This window comes from Chaetodon trifascialis, chromosome 3 (assembly GCF_039877785.1).
Source record: "Chaetodon trifascialis isolate fChaTrf1 chromosome 3, fChaTrf1.hap1, whole genome shotgun sequence".
Lineage (NCBI taxonomy): Eukaryota > Metazoa > Chordata > Actinopteri > Chaetodontiformes > Chaetodontidae > Chaetodon > Chaetodon trifascialis.
In genome coordinates this window covers 5,991,701-6,011,398 of record NC_092058.1, presented here as the reverse complement: position 1 = coordinate 6,011,398, position 19,698 = coordinate 5,991,701, and the positions used below count along the sequence as shown (strand labels likewise).

At 46.1% G+C, this 19,698-nt stretch overlaps 1 protein-coding gene and 1 non-coding gene across 5 annotated transcripts in view; one reads left to right on the top strand and one right to left on the bottom strand.

Moving 5' to 3' along the window:
- Positions 1-19,698, bottom strand: part of chd5 (chromodomain helicase DNA binding protein 5) — a 42,364-nt gene that overhangs the window by 12,988 nt on the left and 9,678 nt on the right. For all 4 annotated transcript variants that reach the window (XM_070959257.1, XM_070959258.1, XM_070959259.1 and 1 more), the window contains exons 3-25: positions 15,156-15,374; positions 14,078-14,196; positions 13,297-13,538; positions 13,086-13,198; positions 12,788-12,914; positions 12,293-12,459; positions 10,997-11,215; positions 9,231-9,437; positions 8,537-8,748; positions 7,858-7,989; positions 7,554-7,662; positions 7,176-7,367; positions 6,787-6,987; positions 6,448-6,585; positions 6,075-6,196; positions 5,690-5,863; positions 5,019-5,160; positions 4,677-4,808; positions 4,325-4,442; positions 4,086-4,210; positions 3,715-3,961; positions 3,059-3,231; positions 1,986-2,160 (exon numbers count right to left, since the gene is read on the bottom strand). In XM_070959257.1, the coding sequence (XP_070815358.1) occupies positions 1,986-2,160; positions 3,059-3,231; positions 3,715-3,961; positions 4,086-4,210; positions 4,325-4,442; positions 4,677-4,808; positions 5,019-5,160; positions 5,690-5,863; positions 6,075-6,196; positions 6,448-6,585; positions 6,787-6,987; positions 7,176-7,367; positions 7,554-7,662; positions 7,858-7,989; positions 8,537-8,748; positions 9,231-9,437; positions 10,997-11,215; positions 12,293-12,459; positions 12,788-12,914; positions 13,086-13,198; positions 13,297-13,538; positions 14,078-14,196; positions 15,156-15,374 (3,805 nt within the window). The remainder of the gene's footprint in view (positions 1-1,985; positions 2,161-3,058; positions 3,232-3,714; positions 3,962-4,085; positions 4,211-4,324; positions 4,443-4,676; positions 4,809-5,018; positions 5,161-5,689; positions 5,864-6,074; positions 6,197-6,447; positions 6,586-6,786; positions 6,988-7,175; positions 7,368-7,553; positions 7,663-7,857; positions 7,990-8,536; positions 8,749-9,230; positions 9,438-10,996; positions 11,216-12,292; positions 12,460-12,787; positions 12,915-13,085; positions 13,199-13,296; positions 13,539-14,077; positions 14,197-15,155; positions 15,375-19,698) is intronic.
- On the top strand, positions 10,846-10,918 carry trnat-ugu (transfer RNA threonine (anticodon UGU)). Its single transcript has one exon. It is a non-coding gene; the product is annotated as a tRNA-Thr (tRNA).

The following is a 19,698-nucleotide window of genomic DNA, read 5'->3' as shown; positions in this document are numbered from 1 at the left end:
CACTTTATACTAAAAATGGACGAAGTCACAAAAGGTTGCACAGATATTCTTTTTTTCTCTTTAAACATTTTAAAACATTTTCAGTGCAAATAAAATATATTTTGCATATTCAGAGTTCACAGTGGGTCAAATCAACCCCTGAATGTCGCACGCTCTTTTCACCAGTTGATGGTTATCATGAAAAAAGTTCCATACTTTTAAAGCTGCAGTAGGTAAAAGAGCAGACTTAGCCTGAAAATTTGAACCAACACAAGATCACGTCACTCCCCCTCCCTCTCAGCTGCACTCACGCCCTGCCTCCAAGCCCCTCCTCCCTGCGGCGTCTGCGCGGCTGCCATGACAACCAGTAACGTTAGCCTTAGCATCGGAAACAAGCTAACTCTACATCACAGTCGCTTACATATAACGTACGCGCTGAGTGTTACTGTAACAATCACCATATTAGCTTTCTGGTCATTTGTCGTCTTAGCCGTAGCTGTTAGCTGTTGTTGGCAGTGGCGGTATCGGGCAGTTTCTGCTTTGTGATTGGCTGTTGCTCCGCCATAGCTTTCACTAGCCTCCTGACGTCGCTCACGGAGCTGTTTGACTGAATGGCAGCATGAGCGGAGGGAGGGGGCGGTTTGCAGCGTGTATGAGTAGTGATTGACAGATGTCAGACACTCCCTCAGACGCTCCTCTGGCTCTGATTGGTTGTTTTGTGTCGGGCGCAGTGGATTCTTGCAAATCGCAGTAGGAGCAGTAGGTGGGACCAATGGAGCCGGGTGTTTTTTCACAGATTACGTTTCATCTACTGCTGTCTGGTCAAAGGGACAGTTTAAGCAAATATGACAAAAAAATACTTTTATACAAGTTACATACTGCAGCTTTAAAGTGTCATATTTTAAAGACATAATCAAAAATGTAATCAAGTAATCCTTGACAATGTAACTATAACCGAATGACTCATTGTCTCAAATGTCATCTGGGATGATTATGCTTACTTTATTTTGTAATATGATTACGTAATACTGACTGCATGTAACCTGTTACCACCCAACCCTGCAGATGCTGCAGTCCATCACAATGTTTGCGCTACAACAGGAGCTGTTGACCTGCACTAAAGCCAGCGCAGAGGGTCTTACACTGGTCTGTACAACATTACCATAAACCAAATACAGACACATATCAATGATATCAGCTGTTTTCTCATGATGAGACACCGATGATCGCATCAACAAACTGGCCATTAATCACTCAGACACAGCCAATGTGCCTTCATTATGGCGGCAGATTGATGCAACAGATTTGAGAGACATCTTCGAAGCCTCGAATGTGTCACTTAAAAATCTGTGAACAAACTTCTACGGTGGAGAAACTGCTCAAAACCCGCCCGTGGAACTTTGACGCTGGGCTCAGAGAAATCTCTTCAGCAGAACAAAGTGTTAATCTTTGAGATGATCTGTTTAGCGGTGATTGGTTCGATGATGTGTGTTTTCATAACAGGCAACAGCTCCCAGAATGCCATTCACAGTAACATTTAGTATTGACTGTCGGAGGTTTGCAAACTGCTGGAAAATCATTTGGAGAAGACAAGAAACAGATCCATCAAATGAAGCCCAAACAGGGCCCTGCTGAGCGGTTTATTTTAGAAAACAATGCTTCTTCTTTCTTAGAAATATGCTTTGGGCTCACCTGCCACCTGTCCACAAGCCAGCTGGTGAGCCGATGGCCAACAAGCCAAAAAACTCATCTCTTCTTCTGCATCCTGTGCGCTTTTGTTTGTTTCTGCTCGTATTTAAATGCGAGCAGGAACGCCAAACCTCGTCTGCAACACCTCAAATTAAACGTGTCAATAATAGAGCGCGGCTGCTGCTTCCAAAGAAATAACTTTGCACGATGATATCAGAGGTTAACACTTTTGAAATGAGCGTTGGTGAAAGCATGAGGCAAACACGGGCATGCGAGTCCTGACAGATGAGCGCCACCAGTCTGTCCGCAGAGCCTACCTTGGTCCTCCTGGGTCGTATCGTTGTAGTTGACCTGCTTTCGGATGCGCTTGCCTTTCCCGAGGTTGCGGGCCAGATCCTCCTGCTGCTGCTCGTAGTGGTGGCGAAGGAGTTTTTCCCAGTAGTCTGGATCCACGTTCTCCTCCTGCTTGATGATCTCCCGCTCCACCTCCTCCTGCACACACAAAGGCAAATATACTGACTGATGTTTGAGAGTGAATACAAAGCAAAGCGCTGTCTGTCTGTCTGTCTGTCTGTCTGTCTGTCTGTCTGTCTGTCTGTCTGTCTGTCTGTCTGTCTGTGGCAAAGGCTAAACAACTTACTTACAAAAAGATATTGTCACCTTTTTTAAATCCTAGACTTCGCTGTGAACAGTTGAAGCTAAAGATAAAATCAGGGGCTTAAACTATACGCCCCCAGTTTCAGACGAGGCATTGTTGAATGCTACAGTCTCATAAAATTATTTTACATAGATATATGTTTTACTTTGTGTACCTGTGACTATGCTGATGCTGTTACAATAACAGTAATATTTCCCTGCATGCCTCCGTGTTGCATGTTGTCTTATATTTCATTCTATAATTATGTTGCAATGTGCCCACACCAAACAACACAAGGCTGATGTTCCCGGTGGACCAGTTGTGAATTAAAAGCACCCTGTGAGATTTTTCCCTCATGAACAAACAACTTTACAGGCAATGTGTGTCCTCCAGGCCTCCCGGACATGTTGAAAGCATTCCCTGCATCATTAAACATTCATTTACCTTTTTTAAACGTTTGCCAAATGTTCACTTTTTATTTCTCCAGTAATACCTTTTAAAATGTCCCTTTAACGTCAGCAAAAACGTGTTTCATCCACATTAAATAACAAAGCTGCTCATCAAAACACTGCCTTCAGCACCACCAGGAAGCAAAACCACCACAGCGTCTCTGTAAAGTAACGCTGGTTTTAACTTGTGTTCTCTTCTCTTTGAGGTTCTGCAGCAGAATCTGACACATGGTGGTCTCTTCTCCACCTGTGTGACCCCACCCCTCCTGAATCACCGGGCTGAAGAACACGGTTATACTCTCACCTCTCCATCCTCTTCTTTCACCACATACTGAGCCACCTTGAAGGAGCTCAGGTACTCGTTCATGTTCTGAATCTCCGTGTCTTCGGTGGCGTCCTGGCTGCGGTCCAGCAGCTTCGAGATAGCGTCGTCGTCGTAGTGAATCACGTTGCCCTCCTCGCCATCTTTGTTGTCACCTGGTGATGAGAGGCTCTTAGTTAATGACTGATAGGAGGGCTTTTCCAGCAAACAAAATATGTTTGCCCATGTCGAAAGAAGAAAAGGGGAACTTTTGAACAACTGGACAATTACAACGATTCAACAGCATTTTGGGTTTTTTCTGTTTTCAAACCCTTCGGTGGCTTTTCTGAGATCAGCAGCCTCGACTCATCTCCACTCTGACTTTTACTTTGTGAGAACTTTTGATGAATTATGGATCTGCAGGAGTATTTTATGAGAATACTTTTTTAGAAGAGGCCAACAGTGCTCCCACCTATTGTAGCATGAACAGAGCGAGAGGAAACACCCTCTGTGCACCAGAATAAGGGAAACCTTATTATCAGGAAACACAAGAAACAACAAAACATCCACATGTTTCGACCGAGGTCTTATTTCTTTGTTAACATCAAACAACAGTGACAGTCTGAAGCTCGCTAGCTACATCCACTGCACGTACACACCCATGGTTCGTGCCGCTTCCATTTCATCCTTGAAAAGCTCCTCAGTGCCAAACTTGAGGATGTCGTCCAGTTCTTGTTTGGACATGGAGCCAGTTTTGGAGCCCAGGCCGGGCCGCACCACCAGGTGGGTCAGCATCATCTTCCTCTTTGCCACCTGAGTGATTCGCTCCTCCACTGAGCCGCGCGTCACAAAACGATAGATCATCACCTTCTTATTTTGGCCTATGCGGTGGGCTCTGCTAAAAGCCTGGGAGGGTGGACAGTTAGAGGAGACGACACAGAGGTGAACAGCTGAAATCAGAGCTCCGCTGCTTAAAAGCTACAACAAAAGCATGCAAGTATTCCTGCGAAAGTCTCTGAAAAATCAGTACTTGGATGTCGTTGTGAGGATTCCAGTCAGAGTCGTATATGATGACGGTGTCTGCACTCGCCAGGTTGATGCCCAGACCTCCAGCTCGTGTTGAAAGTAAGAAGCAGAACTGCTGAGCCCCCGGCGCTGTCACAGAAACACAGTCGGTTTGTGTGTGAGAGCGAGCGAAAGCCACACTGAAAACGTGAAACGTGCATCAATACCAGCTCACACAGATGGATTCTGGATTAACAAACTCACCGTTGAAGCGGTCAATGGCCTCCTGCCTCAGGCCTCCAGTAATCCCTCCATCAATACGTTCATATTTATAACCCTCAAACTCCAGAAAATCCTCGAGCAGATCCAACATCTTTGTCATCTGTAAAAAAAGACATGCAGGGTCGAACTAAATGAGTGTTAAAGCTACAAAAAGTCTGCACTTTCTGTCAAAATGATCTTTGATAAAAAATGTCTGGAATATCAGCTGATTTACCACCTACAGCTGACGGTGCAAAGGCCAAAATATGAACGGCTGGATTTTCAGTGTTTCACGGCCACCGGTCAATCAAGGCTATGGCTTCCAGCCCAGATACATTATTTATTCAACTGTTACCTGAGAGAAAATGAGAACTCTGTGTCCTTCATCTTTGAGTTTCTTCAGCATTTTCTGCAGCAGCGTCAGTTTTCCTGAGGACTTCACCAGTAGGTTGCCATCATACGACCCGTTGGGTAATACAGGAGCTTCCTGCACAGACAAAAATCAAATCCGGGCATCAGCTGGAGAAATATATGAATGCCTGGTAAGTTTAAGAAGTGCCTTCCGAGCCACAGTTTTACATTGCCCACCAGGAGACGAGGGTGACAATGTGGCATACAGGTTTCGTCTCCCCACAGACACGCTCTATGCCGCCACCACTCGCTGAGATCAAACACTGAAGTGAAACTGCTGCCTTACCACAGCAGCCACAGGGAACAGGTAGGGGTGGTTGCAGCACTTCTTCAGGTCCATCATGATGTTGAGCAGGGACACTTGGTTCCCTCCACCTTTGGAGTTCAGAGCCTCAAAGTTTCGCGTCAAAATAAACTTGTAATATTTCCTGCAGGTCAGAGATCAGACTGAATCAGGGGATGAGAGTGACGAGCACAACCAATTACTTCCACTCTTTAAAAACATCACTTTTGGCAAACGCACTCTTTGAACTTGATCTTGTGATTAAAAGCTTTTTAAATACTTCAAACTGCTTTAATTATTTAACACCATTATTTATCATGTCAGTGCAATATTCTACCTGTGAAGTGATTACGAGCCAATTTCAAGTGAAAATTCATTGCATTAAGTTGTTAAGTCTTTGCAACTTGCACAGTTTAATGATTTGCTCACACGCTTGTCCAAATCAGGCCAATACTGTATTAAGGTGCTTAAGCTACTGCACAGAGAACAGCTGCTTACAGGTGAACCTACAGGAGCAACTTTCAAAGCTTTCCTTTTTAATTTAAACTTTTTCTCTATAGTGTTAAACAAGTTGCATGACTATTTGGGTATTTATAACCTTCATCTCCACTTCATATTTCCAAAATCAACACACAGTATCAGCTCATTCTTCCTCTTTTCATCCAGGCTCTTACTTCTGCATGGGGCTCAGCTCCACTCTCACAATCAGCTCTGTCTTTGCAGGCATGTTCTTGAAGACATCAGCTTTCAGCCTTCTGAGCATATGAGGGCCGAGCAGGTCGTGGAGCTTCTTGATCTGGTCCTCCTTGGAGATGTCGGCAAACTCCTCCAGGAAGCCTTCCAGGTTGCTGCACAGGCCAAAGGAAGAAGAATGGAATGAAATGAAGCTACAGTAAAGACGGCGACGGTTCACGTGTATGTTTAATTCAAAGCATGCATCCAAACAACAGATCTATCTGTCAGTGTAAGGAGGGAGCTATTTGATGCACCAGCTAGCAGATGCTGGTAAGATGGAGAAGGATGGGAAGACAAGGGAATGATAAGAAAGGAAGGATTTACTTGAAGCGCTCTGGGGTGAGGAAGTTAAGCAGGTGGAACAGCTCTTCCAGGTTGTTCTGAAGAGGAGTCCCAGTGAGCAGCAGCTTGTAGTAGATCTTATACCCGTTGAGAATTCTGAAAAACTGCACAGAGCACACTGAGATAAGACACACACACCTCCAAAATGAATGCAATGACGCATGTAAAACTTCCTGGATGTCAAGCTCCAATCAAACATCCAAAATCGCCTTTTCGACGTCAGATACGTTTATGCACGAACATTTCCTACTCATATCGCTCTGTGTTCCTGCTCCTTTCCTGTTTTTTTTGTGTGTCTGATAACATCCACGCTGCTTCTGGAACAGGATGCTCAGTGCCAGAAATGCAGTTTTACCTTTGATTGGTTGTTCTTCAGTCTGTGGGCCTCGTCTACCACCAGGCAGGCCCAAGTGATGGAGCCCAGAATGGCCTGATCGATGGTGATCAGCTCGTAGGATGTCAGCAGCACATGAAACTTGATGGGAGTGTCTTTCTGCACGAGGACAGAAAGCAGAACGTCAGCAAAATACAGCAGATGTTGACTAGATGTGGAATCGTGTAGTGGAGGATTAGGCTCATTTCAAGCTGCACAAAGCAGTGAAAATGTATTCTTTCTCTAAGGGGAAGTGGAAACTGTCAGGTTTGAACTTCTTTCTTAGTTCAAACTAAAGGTATTTGAAAGCACCTTCCATACCTTCATGCGAAACACCTTGCGTCCTGATTTGACTGCGCTGTCTTCAAAGGTGAACTCGTTCTCCCTGATGATCGCCCGGCTGTCTTTGTCTCCAGTGTACGTCACCACGTAGAAATCCGGAGCCCACATCTCAAACTCCCTCTCCCAGTTGATGATGGTGGAGAGGGGCGCGCTCACCAAGAAAGGCCCCTTAGAGTGACCCTGAGAGGAGGAGGAGGAGGAAAGATAAACTGTCACTTCACAGGAAGCAGATAGATATGTTTTAATCTATATCCACACCACGTATTATAAGAAATGGTATTAATAGTGAGTGCATTGCACCACTGAGAGCCACTCTGTGACGCTGTGTGCGATGGGTATAATGAAAGAGGACATTCTTCCATCCTCACCTCCTTATAGAGTGAGTAGAGAAACACTATTGTCTGCACCGTCTTCCCGAGGCCCATCTCATCTGCCAGGATGGTGTCTGTGCCTTGTGCCCAGGAGAACCTCAACCAGTTCAGCCCTTCCAGCTGGTACGGGTGCAGCGTTCCCCCGGTGGCGTTAATGTACCACGGCTGGTGCTCAAACTTGATGGTTGGCTGGTGATATGACAACAGAGTTGTTTATTCTGGAGTAATTAGATGGGTTAATCGTGCAAAATCATGATAATTAGTGACTGTGTGCCACATTTGAGAGATTTCCTGAAGAAAGCTGCTGCATTTACAAAAAGAACGCAGTAAATAAGGGAGGTTGAACCTAAAAAGCATCTAAATATCCCAACTTACATCTATGATGGGAGCATCAGGAGGGACCTCCCTCTTTGGATGGTCCTCTTTGAGTTTCTTTCCTTTCCTCACCACCAGGGGGCGTTGGTCCTCCCCTAGTATTTGTTCCCTGGCAAGTAATTGCAGCAACATGATGAGCCAAACAGCTCAAACAGGGTCATCACAGATAGAGCAGGGCAGAGGGGAAACAGCAGCATATGCTTCGTTTACTTTGTGTGCCGCGGACTCATTCCCATCATCCTCACCATCACCTCCACGTTTCTCCCAACAGCTTCAAAAGAACTTGTAAACGCTGTTAACCAACCTGTGGTCCCAGTAAGAAGCTTTAAGACTGTCATATTCTGGGATGTCAAACTCGTCCACCTCCCAGGTGCACTGGTCGTAGGGTAGGTCTCTCCACTTGATCAGGTAATGCACATCGCCATCTTTATCAAAACTGGAAAGAGCCAGCAGAAAAAAAGCAGAGTTTGAGGCTTTTAGGGGGTTTGTGTAGTGATCAGTATTGAGCTCTTTCTAAGGACAGGTTTTAAATGAACTTCCTCCGTCCTGCAATTGTAGCTGCAAAAGGCTGAAACTTGGAAAGCAGTGATTCCAGAGAGCGATCTCATATCGTATAAAAATATGCTCGTACTGCAGCGTGATCTGAATCTGTCTGCAATATATGTCTGTGCATATGAGCAACAGGCCTCTAAAGTCTGGAAGCATATGGGAAATAATTTACTGCTGTTATCCCTCGCAATGCATTTCCTGTGATTTTAAACACCCGGCATCTCCCGTATTGTGAAATATGCAATGCTGTGAGGAAAAATCTCCATATATGAAGTGATATTACAGAGCGAGTAACGACAGGGCGACAGCGAGCATAAACCAAGCTGAGCAGCAGCTTACGATCAGGAATTTAAAGTCTGTAAAACCGCTTCAAATTCAGACTGTGACCTGATCTGAGATCTGCAGTAAGAGTTCGTGTAACTGTGAGCGGCCACCTGTGGTTGAGTATCCGGTGGATGACCATCCACTCTGGTTTAATGCCGTAGCGGTAGAAGCGCTCCTCCATCACAGCATACTGGGGGTCTTTGCTCTTCCTCTTCTCGCTGTTGAGCTCCTCCTCTCCGGAGCCGTAGTCGTACGGCGGAGGTTCGTCCATGTCGTTCTTACGCTGGTAGTTCCGATACATGACCGTGTGATACAGCTCCAACTGCACAGCCGCAGACAGAACAATGACTTCTGCTTAGTTTCATTCAGCACCACCAGTACAGTGCAACCTATCCACAGCATTGAGCCTAATTTGATTAACTACTTCAAGTTCCAGAATGGATTTAATGAAAGGAAGACGGATACTAAATAAATTAAGCTGTCGTGTCTCTAAATAAGCAATTCTTCAAACATCACTAAATGAAATTCCAGCTAGGTTTGAGTCTCTGAAGTGCTTTGTAATCCTGCTTTGATGGTTTGACACGTGAAACAATGCGCACTTACACGCACATTTTCCTTAAAGACTGACAGCTAAATGGCTAAAGGGACACGTGTTATCGCTTTAGATTAACTGTAAAAGACAGTTTCGGTGAAAAGTCTCTTGGCTCGTTGGGTGTGCTCCACTTTTAGCAAGAAGACGCAGAGTTCCTGCGGCCAAAGAGCAGAAATGTTAATTTGAGACCAGCCCTATTTCTGGAATCTCACCTGCAGCTCGCTGACCCAGGAGCAGTGCCAGTACGAAAGGCCAGCCCACTTCACGAAGAACTCCCTCTCTGGGTGGCCCTTGAGTGGAGGCTTGGTCAGTGGATCACTTGGCTTGCCGTCAGGGCCTGGGGGCAGTTCAGCTGGCAGCGGTGGTTCTCCCCACGTCCAGTGCAGAATCTTCTGGACCTTGCCTTTGAGGGGAGGACACTGGGGGAGAAAAGAGGGGATGTGATACATGGAGCTATCTGCAGCTTTATGCCACATTTCCACTTTATGCCACACTGGTCGTTACTCGACTCGACTCGACTCTACTCTACCCGGTTGTTTTGTGTTTCCATTAGGGATAGTACCTGGTACCCGATACTATTTTTAGTACCTGCTCTGGCGAGGTGCCAAGCGAGTAGAAGCGATACTATATGTGTGACATCAACAGCCTGTCGGCCACTGATTGGCCGGAGAGTGTCGTCACTGGTCTGCGACGTCCAACACCGGAAAAACAATCCCGCCCCCTCCATTGTAACGCCGGGCAACAGCAACCGCTGACTTTATTCTTTATTCTCACTCGAGGGAAATGGCTGCCCGAAGCCTTTTCTGGGTTTCTTCTCTTGCTTTGTGTGTGACAAAAAGCCACAAACCGAGCAGCAAATACAACATCGCCTCGATGTCCTCCATTGTTTGTCGGCTCTGTTTGCGTCACGTACAAATTGACGTCATGGCAGTTTCGCGCAGCCGTGGTAAGACGACCCCGCCTACGTTGAGGAGGTACTATGAAGTACTCAATTGTAATGGAAACTCAACCAAACCAAGTAGAGTAGAGTAGAACCGAGTCGAGTAGAGCTGGAACTGTGTAATGGAAATGCGTCATAAGTGTCAAAACATCAACACACACAAAGTCTTGGTGGAGGATTTCAGAGCAGGTATTATTGGGGTCATCACATGGGACAGGCTGAGAAGAGTCATCAGCACATTAAGCCTCCACCTCCATAAACAACCAACATTAGAGTCTTAGTCCATGTTAGTATACAGAGTCATTCAAACATTAACAGGCTCAAACCGCTAGCTTGAAATGACGTTCATATGAGTTGAGAAACCTGACCTAAAGATTTAAACTGGCCCCTCTCAGCAGCTCACAAATCAATCATATATTACTTACCACATCTTTTATGTGTAAGCAACAACTCTTGTTAATTAGCATCAATGTGTCACACTTAGCATTTAGCCCTCTGCAGGTTGACGTTACACATTAACAGAGAGACAAACAAGACGAAAAGCAAACAACCGTAAGAAGCACAAAAGAGTGATATAACTGCCGTCTTATGTTGTCATAGATTTAATATATTTAACTATTTTCTCTCGATTTACAATGTCACACTTTTATGGAGTTTTCAATCAGTACTTCAATTACGAGGAGTGTTAATAAATGTTCAGCTGAAATACTAAAGCAGGAAGCACATGATGCCAACTGACTCTATATTTACTCTGAAGTGCTCCACAGTGTGTATAAACAGGTGGTGATGTGGCTCTAAAACTCATAGCCAAACTTCATGCTAAATGTCAGAAAGTATACAATATTTAAACACCACTGGGTGCTAACATGAGGCGAGGCTGTAAACAGGGCCCTATAGCTCAGCGGTTAGAGCACTGGTCTTGTAAACCAGGGGTCGTGAGTTCAATCCTCACTAGGGCCTAAGCTTCACTTTACTGTCTCTGTGTTGCACTTTGATGATGACAATAAATCTAATCTAAGATGAGACGGGGGGGCTCACCATGCAGCGCGGACACAGCCACTCCCCGTTGGGTATCTCGGGCAGAGGGGGGTTGAGGCAGTGGATGTGGTAGGAAGATGGGCAGGTGTCACAACACAGCAGCTCTCCTCCATCTTTACACACTCTGCAAAACTCCATGTGGTCATCCTCTTCCTCGCCTGCTGGCTCTTCCTCCTCCTCCTCCTCATCTTTGGCCTCCCACTGGATACCCTCTTTCTCCTGAGGGACAGAGGAGAAGCACAGTGTCACTGCTAATTAATTCCATCCATCCTGATTGTGAAACGAAGCCGACTTTATTTTGATTCCTCGATTTGGTCTGCTCACGTTCATTGTGTTTGTCTTTTTATGGAGAAAAGCACATTAACATACTGGGAGAGTGAGACCAAAAGGCTGTGTGATCACAGCTTTGTTGTGTGTTAGTTATCAATTTTGCACACTTGTGAAAAGCAAAAATGACTAACTTTCAAACACCGAGCAAACTGGCTTTCACATGTACACTGATAACAACCACATTCTCCACAGTGAAACGGAGCAGGACAGGACTTTTAGTGCAGACAAATGGTAGATGAGTTGCTCCAAATTTGGGTGTGGGAACCCCCCAATTCCCCCCTGCAGGGATCACAAGTTAAATCCAAGCAGTCATGAGAAAAAAAGTCTATATACTTCACAAAACCTCTCAAATCATGAGACACACTCGCTACTTTTACCTCTTAATGCTTTTAAAAATCACTGAAATTAAAGAATCTGAGAAAAGTAAAATATTAGCTGAATTATTCACATATATGCGACCTGTGATGCGGGGCTGCAGGTACACGTTGCTTCATTTTAAGGCGTCAAAAAGAGCTGGAACGCTGCTGAAGACGGTTCAAACTGAGGTCGTGTTCGCTTTACTTGTCACTCACACATATCCCGTGTCCTATGAAATACATGTGCTGTTTAGGCAGAATATAAGCATCACACGTGCTGATTCGAAGAACCTGACAGTAAATGGTGGAAGATGTATCATGGCAGGCTTGTGCAAACTGAGATAACAATATTAAACAATGCAAAGGTTGCAGCCCAGAAACGTGCTGACCACGGCAAAACAGAAGAAAGTAAGAAAACGCAGGCAGAGGGCAGAGTCTCTGCAGGTAAATACACCTCCACACACTTCCTGTGGGTCGTTAGTGATGATTGAGAGGGATTACTTTTGTATTAGTCTATACAAAATTCTCCCAGATGACCACCACCCACCGCAGGTTGTTGCCGTACATAAAACTTCCTGAATACATTTATATATCAAGCTGATGTACTCACACAGTGTGGACAGCTCCATTTGCCCTCGGGGGCCTTCTCCAGCTCAGGGTCCAGACAGACCAGGTGGTACGCTCTGGGACAGGTGTCACACAGGATGATCTCTCCACCCTGCTGGCAAACCTCACAGTAGTCCTGGTGGTCTGTCTCATAACCGTCACCATCTTCCTCTGGAGAGCGGAAAAGAGGAGGTGAACGTGGGAGATTCCCACATACAGAAATGCACTTGAATGCAGCTTTAAATAACGTTATAACATTTAAACTGTTTAGACATCATAGTGATGCATGTGCATGAGACTCTAAGAGTGTGAGGGTGCTTGCTGCTGGGAAAGAGCATGTGCCTTCAGAAAACATTCCCAAAACAAATAAAGCTTAAATAAATAAATTTTAATTTCCTAGTTACCCATAATCAAACAGTCTGGTTCTGAGGGATTTCAAAGGGATTTTGGAGGGAAAAAACACACCGCAGAGCACGGCGAGTGTAGACAGCGAACATACTTTTCCTTTTTTTCCGCCCACGTCGGGCCTTTTTCTTGGTGGCGGCCCCCGAGGTATCAGAAAGCACAGAGGCACTGTGGACGCTGATGTCGTCAAAGTCCGACTCCTCCAGGAAGTCCTCCTCGCTCTGGAAAAGCACACACGAACCAAAGAGCTCAGAACCACGCAGAAACTTAAACTAAACCAACTCTCAAAGTCAGAGCAGTAAACAGTCTGGTCACTTTGATGCCAGTGAAAACATACAGTAGAGGAGAAGCTCAGAGGCTGAATGGGCTCCAATGAGAAAAACAACACATACCGAGGACGCTTTCTTCTTTTTCCCACTTTGGCCCGACTTTGATTTGGTCTTCTTCGGCTTGGGTTTCTTCTTCACCTCCTTCACAGACTTACTCCTCTTCCTCACTCCTGGTCCTGAGACACACAGACCGAGACATCAGGCGCGTAAACCACGAGGTATTCTCGCTATTATTCTAAAAATACGTCCTCTGTCACGGTTCGCCGGGCCTCACCCTTTCCCTCTTTGGTTTTGGCTTTTTTGATTGGCCCCGGCTGAGAGCCCGGCTGGCTGCTGCTGACAGACGTCGGCTGTGCCACGGTAACCGTTTCAACGGCGGCAGCCACAGCGGCGGCCACAGCGGTGGCAGATGCGCCTTTGAACGGGTTGTTGGCACTGAACTCTCTCCACTTGGCTCCTAACACTGTCATCATCTTTGACATGGGAATCTTCGGGTTCTTCTTGGCAATGAGAGGCCTGAGAAAAGAGCCAGGGGGAGAGGAGACAACAACAGCAGCTTTATTATGTCACACTTCATTCCTGTTGATGTAATTTCTACTTCCCTCAGCACTGCAGGGAAGTGGGTCTTGATTTGCTGACACCCCAGTGCCCCTTAAGTTTTGTTCTCCCTGCTTTGCTGTGTGTATGTCATGTTTGTGATTTGTCAGGCAACAGCTTGAGGTTTGGCACGCTGGCCTGTGAGAGATAGTGGGTCAGAGCACCGAGTCCCAGAGCCTCCCGGCTGTCACAGGCATCCAGTAAGCAGCTGACTACTCACAGGGGGCACTGCAGGAGCTCGTGCTCCACTTTGTCGGAGCGGAGGCTTAGCCGAGCCAGACAGCCCCAGGTGAGACAGACTCTTTACACCAACAGCCGAGGTTTCTAGCTCAAACAAAAAGAGCAGCGTTTGCTCATCACGCCTCGATCGGGTCTCGCTGTGGTGTTTTTGTGGAAGTGTCAGTGGGGGCTGCTGACAATCCACAGAAACGGGACAGTTAACAACACTAGATGCTCGCCTGAGGAACTGGCTGAACGCCTTGTAGTTAGTGATGGTTTTGTAGTCGTCCTCGGTGAAGCCATACTGAACGTCCTCGAGACCCCACTCCTGCATCAGTTGGCTGGATGATTTGGGTTCCTGGGGAAATACAGATGGGAGAGATCAATGGAGGAATCTGGAAAGTAAAAGGTTAAAGGTAAAACCACCAGAAGGCTGGTTTCAAATTCATCTATTTAAGGAGGAAAGCTTCTCTGCGCTCACCTTGAATCTCAGTTCTTTTAGTTTGGAGGCCAATCACGGTGCGGCATGCAGCTGACAGCGTGACCTGGAGGCCTCCAGTGCTCATATACTGATACACTGAGGACGGACTTCTTGAGTCAAGCATGAGACATTTTGTGTCCCTCAGATAAACTTTTACCATGAACAACATTTGCATTTTCACAGAGTCTGGATTTCTCAATGAGATAGAAGGAGCAGGAGGGAAAGGTTAATTAATTTAATCATGAATCATGAATTTGATCATCATTAGCAGCTCCTCAACGCGCTTCCTGCCTCAATCTGAGCCCATCTGTGTTTTCACATCCACACTTAAAGGTGCAGAGCAGAGGATTTAGTGGCATCTAGAGGTGAATAAAATAAACATCCCTAATGTAGGAGAGCCTACGGAGGCCATGAAACTCGCATGAAGGGTGCTCTCTAGAGCCAGTGTTTGATTTGTCCATTCTGGGCCACTGTAGAATCATGGTGGAGCTTTTTTCAGGTAATTAAACACTAATGAAAACATATTCATGAATATTATATTCCATTTCTGCCAATAGATCCCCCTAAATCTAACACGCTGTTCCTTTAAGACTGCTCCTTTTATCCGGGCTTATTATTCATATTTTGCTAGCTGTCCTTCTGTCAAATGTCCCCAGGGTATGTGAAAAGCACTTCAAATCCAATTTCTTATTATTATTAGATTATCACATCAAGAGACGATAGATTAAATGTGCCTCTATAGGCCCTCTGTTCAAATTAACGTCATTAAACATACAGAATCCAGCACAGTCAAGGTGCGATCCCTGCCGGCCTCCTGGACCTCGACGCAGACTCACTTTCATGTTGCCATCATCGTCGTCATCGTCGTCATCTTCTTCGTCTCTCTTCTTCTTCCTGGGCTTCTTCTCTTTCTTCTCCTTCGGTTTCTTCTTCTTCTTTTTGGTTGGGCCGTACGTGCTGCTCTCGCTCTCGGAGCCTATTTCTGGACGTTCCCGCTCCTCCTCCACCTCTGAGGTCTCGTCCAGGTCGCTGTCAACTCTTGCCTGGATCCCTCCCTGAGGCACACGGACGCATGAACGTTACGCATATGGATCCGTAAATGCACAATAATGGTTATTATAGCAGGATGTGAGCGTATGTCAGGTTCAGATGGCTTTCACAGATGTGCGTGACTTAAATCTTCACAAAACTACGAGTGAAATTCACCCCAGCCATCTTCACAGTTCTTAGATGTAGTCAAGAGCCCCTGCCAAACAGCTATTTTTATAAACGTAAACAGGTACAATCTGACTTTGAATCTTGCTTTAGCTCTCCACCTCAAGACGTGACTGTGAGTGACTAAAGCTGGCATCAAAGCCAGATTCCTGAGTCACAACTGAAGTCAAGATCTGACTTTCACCGTTGACACAACAAAGTAAATCTGTCTCCAATCGAGGGGTATCTGCAAATCTGGCGATAAAAAAGGGGGAATAATTAAAACATGAAACTCAATGATAGGGCAAATAAGCATAGCATTAATTTTGCCAGGGTTAGGGATTACAGCGCCCACAGAGGCCACCCACGCCAAAAAAATGTGCTGTCAGTGTACTATGAAGCACTTTGGATAAAAGCTTCTTCTTGATGGTATTTACATAAATTAAATTACATCATTGCAAAGTGTCACTGCTTTGCTAATATTATAATTCTTCTGCCTGTGATGAAATTATAAATTATGACACTACAAGTCAACAGTGAGGGGCGAACTGATGAAGGGAGTCACGTCAGAAGCACGTCCACCTTTTCCAGATGCCTCGACAACAAACTGAAGCAAGAAACAGCAGATCTGCAGCCAATCGGCGCTCAGAGCTGCTCTGTGGACCGAGCTGATTCCTCCCTGTTTAATATGAGACATCTGGAGGGCTGTATGGATTTAACAGTTAACAGGTGTTGTTTGTGTGATCAGGAGTGTTGCATATGAACAAATCCACTGGTGCACGCTCGTACGTCCTCGTGTGCGGAGGAGAGAGGGCGACGGGAAACGTGCGCACGTCTGTGTATTTGTGCATGTGCGGCATGTCTGAATTTGATTTGAATGCATGTGAGTCAGTCCCCGTGCATGCGTTTGCCTTTTTGGGTTTGTTTGTTTTGTTTTTTTCAGAAATTCCTCTTGTGTGTGTGTGTGTGTGTGTTTGTGTGTGTGTGGTTGCAGACACATGTTCGTGTGTGCACATGTACAGTACGTGGGTGTCTGTGTGTGCACATGCTATGGAGTGAATTAGCGCACAGCGGCTTTGTGCTCTGCTCGCTGCCTGTTGCTCAGCGGGCCTGTGTGGCTCCGTGGAGAGACTTACAGGCGTTTTGCTCTGTAGCGCAGTGGAAAGGCTCACGTTGCCGCAGCGCCCGCCAACCCTACCAGCAGCCTGGCTGTGTTGCCATGGTGACCAAATTTGAGCAGTGTCTGGCTCCAGCTCTCTCTCTCTCTCTCTCTCTCTCTCATAGCTCACCCCCCGTACGCCTTCCTTTCCTCTCACTTTCTCTCTTTCACATCTCTCAGCCCCCCCCATTATTTTCTCTCTCACTCTCTCTCTCTTTCTCTCTCAACAGCTCCCCCTTTCTTTTTCTCTCTCACTCTTTCTTTCTATCCTGCCACTCACTCCCCGCCCCCACCCCCCCACCCCACACACACACTCTCTATCACAGTGGCAGCCAATGGAACGGCGCCATCCAATCAGACACGTTTGCATAACGAGCTTGTTATGCAGAGGCCTGTGGTTGCAGAGCTGGTGCTCCAGCACCCGTCTAGACAAATCTCATTTATGCATAAGAAGAAGGAGAGAGAGAGAGAGAGAGAGAGAGAGAGAGAGAGAGAGAGAGAAAGTAAATTGAAGATTGTGGATGGGGGATGGGAGTGGGGGTGGAGATGGAGGAGGGAAAGGCAAAGAAGCAGAACCACTGTTGAGAGCAACTGCAAAGACAAGGTGGAACAGTGCAACAACCTCGGCGCGGCCCAGAGTTCAATGCTGCACACACATCACAGGACCACAGAGGACACTGGCGGCAACAAAGAGGGTGTCTCTACTTTCAGAGGGAAGATAATCAGATAAGTGCTGATAACGTAATCAAATTAGATGCTTCCCCATAATGGCTCTGCCTCAGGGAGATTGCAGAGGATGCCACTGAAAATATCAAATGAGCAAAGACGAGGATATTCAATAAAATCCAGTTCAACACGGAAAAAAAAGAAAGAAAAAGCTGCTGTAAAAACACTTTATGGTTCCAAAACAACAGCCTCGTCTTTTTCCCAGAAATCAGCAACAGCTCTCTGTTGACTCACAATCCTGAGAGGATACTGAACTTATAAAAACAAGACAGAGGCTCATCTCGAACCGACTGTATTTCAGCTCAGCGTTAACGCTACAAGCAGCTCCCTCGCACCTTCGTGGAGGTTTTATTGTGGCCAAACTGCAGCCTCTTCTTTCTGCAATAAAATTAACTGCCTTGTGTAAACTCAGATTGCCTTGATTTAGCAGATTTTTGGGGGGGGTTAAAGGGACACAGAACATCCCTTCATGTCTATATAGTTCCTTTGTTTCACTGCAGATGAGAGAGAGATGGCAAGTATGTATCTCCCTGGCTAGCATTTCTGCCGCCAGCAGCTCTGACCTGAGACTGGGATGTGCCACTGACAGTCTCTGACCCCAATTGACTTTTGGCCCCTGTCTGACACCAACCTTTGGGGAGTGATTGGAAGTGAATTACAGCAGCAGCGATTCCTCGGCGGGAGGGCAAGAGAGACAGAAATAATAAGGAGGGTGGGAAGAAAGAAAGAAAGAAAGAAAGAAAGAAAGAAAGAAAGAAAGAAAGAAAGAAAGAAAGAAAGAAAGAAAGAAAGAAAGAAAGAAAAAGAAATTTGCAGCTCCTATGATGCACAGGCAGTAACAAAAGCAGCGGCATCAGGATCAAGGCAAAGTGAGGTGATGCGTGTGAGAGACGAGAGCAGAGGGAAGAAAGAGGAGAATACAGAGCAGAGTCTGTGTGAGAGAGAGAGGAGAGTGTCAGAGGGAGTCCCCCCCTCATTAGCTCAGTGAGACCCAGAGCTCAGTGTTTACCACAAGCAGCCAAAGGGCCGGCAGGCAGCCTGGCCAGCCAAGATCCTCACAGCACTGCTGGCATCTCCAGCCAGCAGAGGGGAACATCCTGGCTATGTCAGTGACACTGTTAAAGCCATCCCCAGCACAGGCGGAAAACACAGTGGGAATACAGTGAATTCCTGTAATCACTGAATAGAAAATTCTCATTGTTTCTGAGTTTGGCTGAACTGTCAGGAGAAGTTGAGGTAGAGTAGACTATTCCGGCAACGGGAGAGGTGATTTCACGCGATGCTGCCTTTGTTTGTTAAATTCCCCTCGCTTACTGACAGTTACCAGCCGACTGCAGCTCTCTTTTAGCTCATTGTCTTGGTTTTCTGGTGTTACCCTGAGTTCTGTAACTCTTCGAATTCTGTGACCTGATTAGAAAGTTTTGTCTTGACAAGACATCTTGTGACAAAGTCGGCGTCACCTTGGCGTTACGTCTTAAGTTGGAATGCAGACTTCAAACCCTCAATCGTCAACCTCATTTCCAGTCATAGGAGTGAGCTGCTAAACTCTGGTAAACCCATTGTGCACTACTTGTGCAACATCAAAAGACAAAGACATAGACAAAGCATATCGAAGCATATTGACAAACTTAGCTACTAGCTGTGAATATATTGGACATATCGGTGGAGACCAAAACAGAGCTCGAATAAAGGAGATTTGCTCGGTGGCCAGAAACGCAGCTCCAAATGACGTCTGCTGGTGGTTTATGTCTTCTGGATGAGAAAATAGGTCACTGTTTGCTAACATTTATGATGATATGATATGTCTGAGGGCTGCACGGTGGCGCAGCAGGTAGTGCGCGTGCCTCACAGCAAGAAGGTTGCCGGTTCGATCCCCGGGTCAGGCGGGGCCTTTCTCTGTGAAGTTTGCATGTTCTTCCCGTGCATGCGTGGGTTCTCTCCGGGTACTCCGGCTTCCTCCCACAGACCAAAAACATGCTCATTAGGTTAATTGATGACTCTAAATTGTCCATAGGTGTGAGTGTGAGTGTGAATGTTTGTTTGTCCTTGCATGTGGCCCTGCAATCGGCTGGCGACCGGTTCAGGGTGTACCCCGCCTCTCGCCCATTGTAGCTCCAGCCCCCCGCAACCCCGAAAGGGATAGGCGGTATAGATAATGGATGGATGGATGATATGTCTGATTAATGCAGCTTTAAAGCAAGACTATGCAATGCTTGAAATGTCACATTGACTCCACATAGTTACAAATAAAATGATGAAATCATAAGCAATGCAGCAAACCCTTAGCCTTTGTTGCCAAT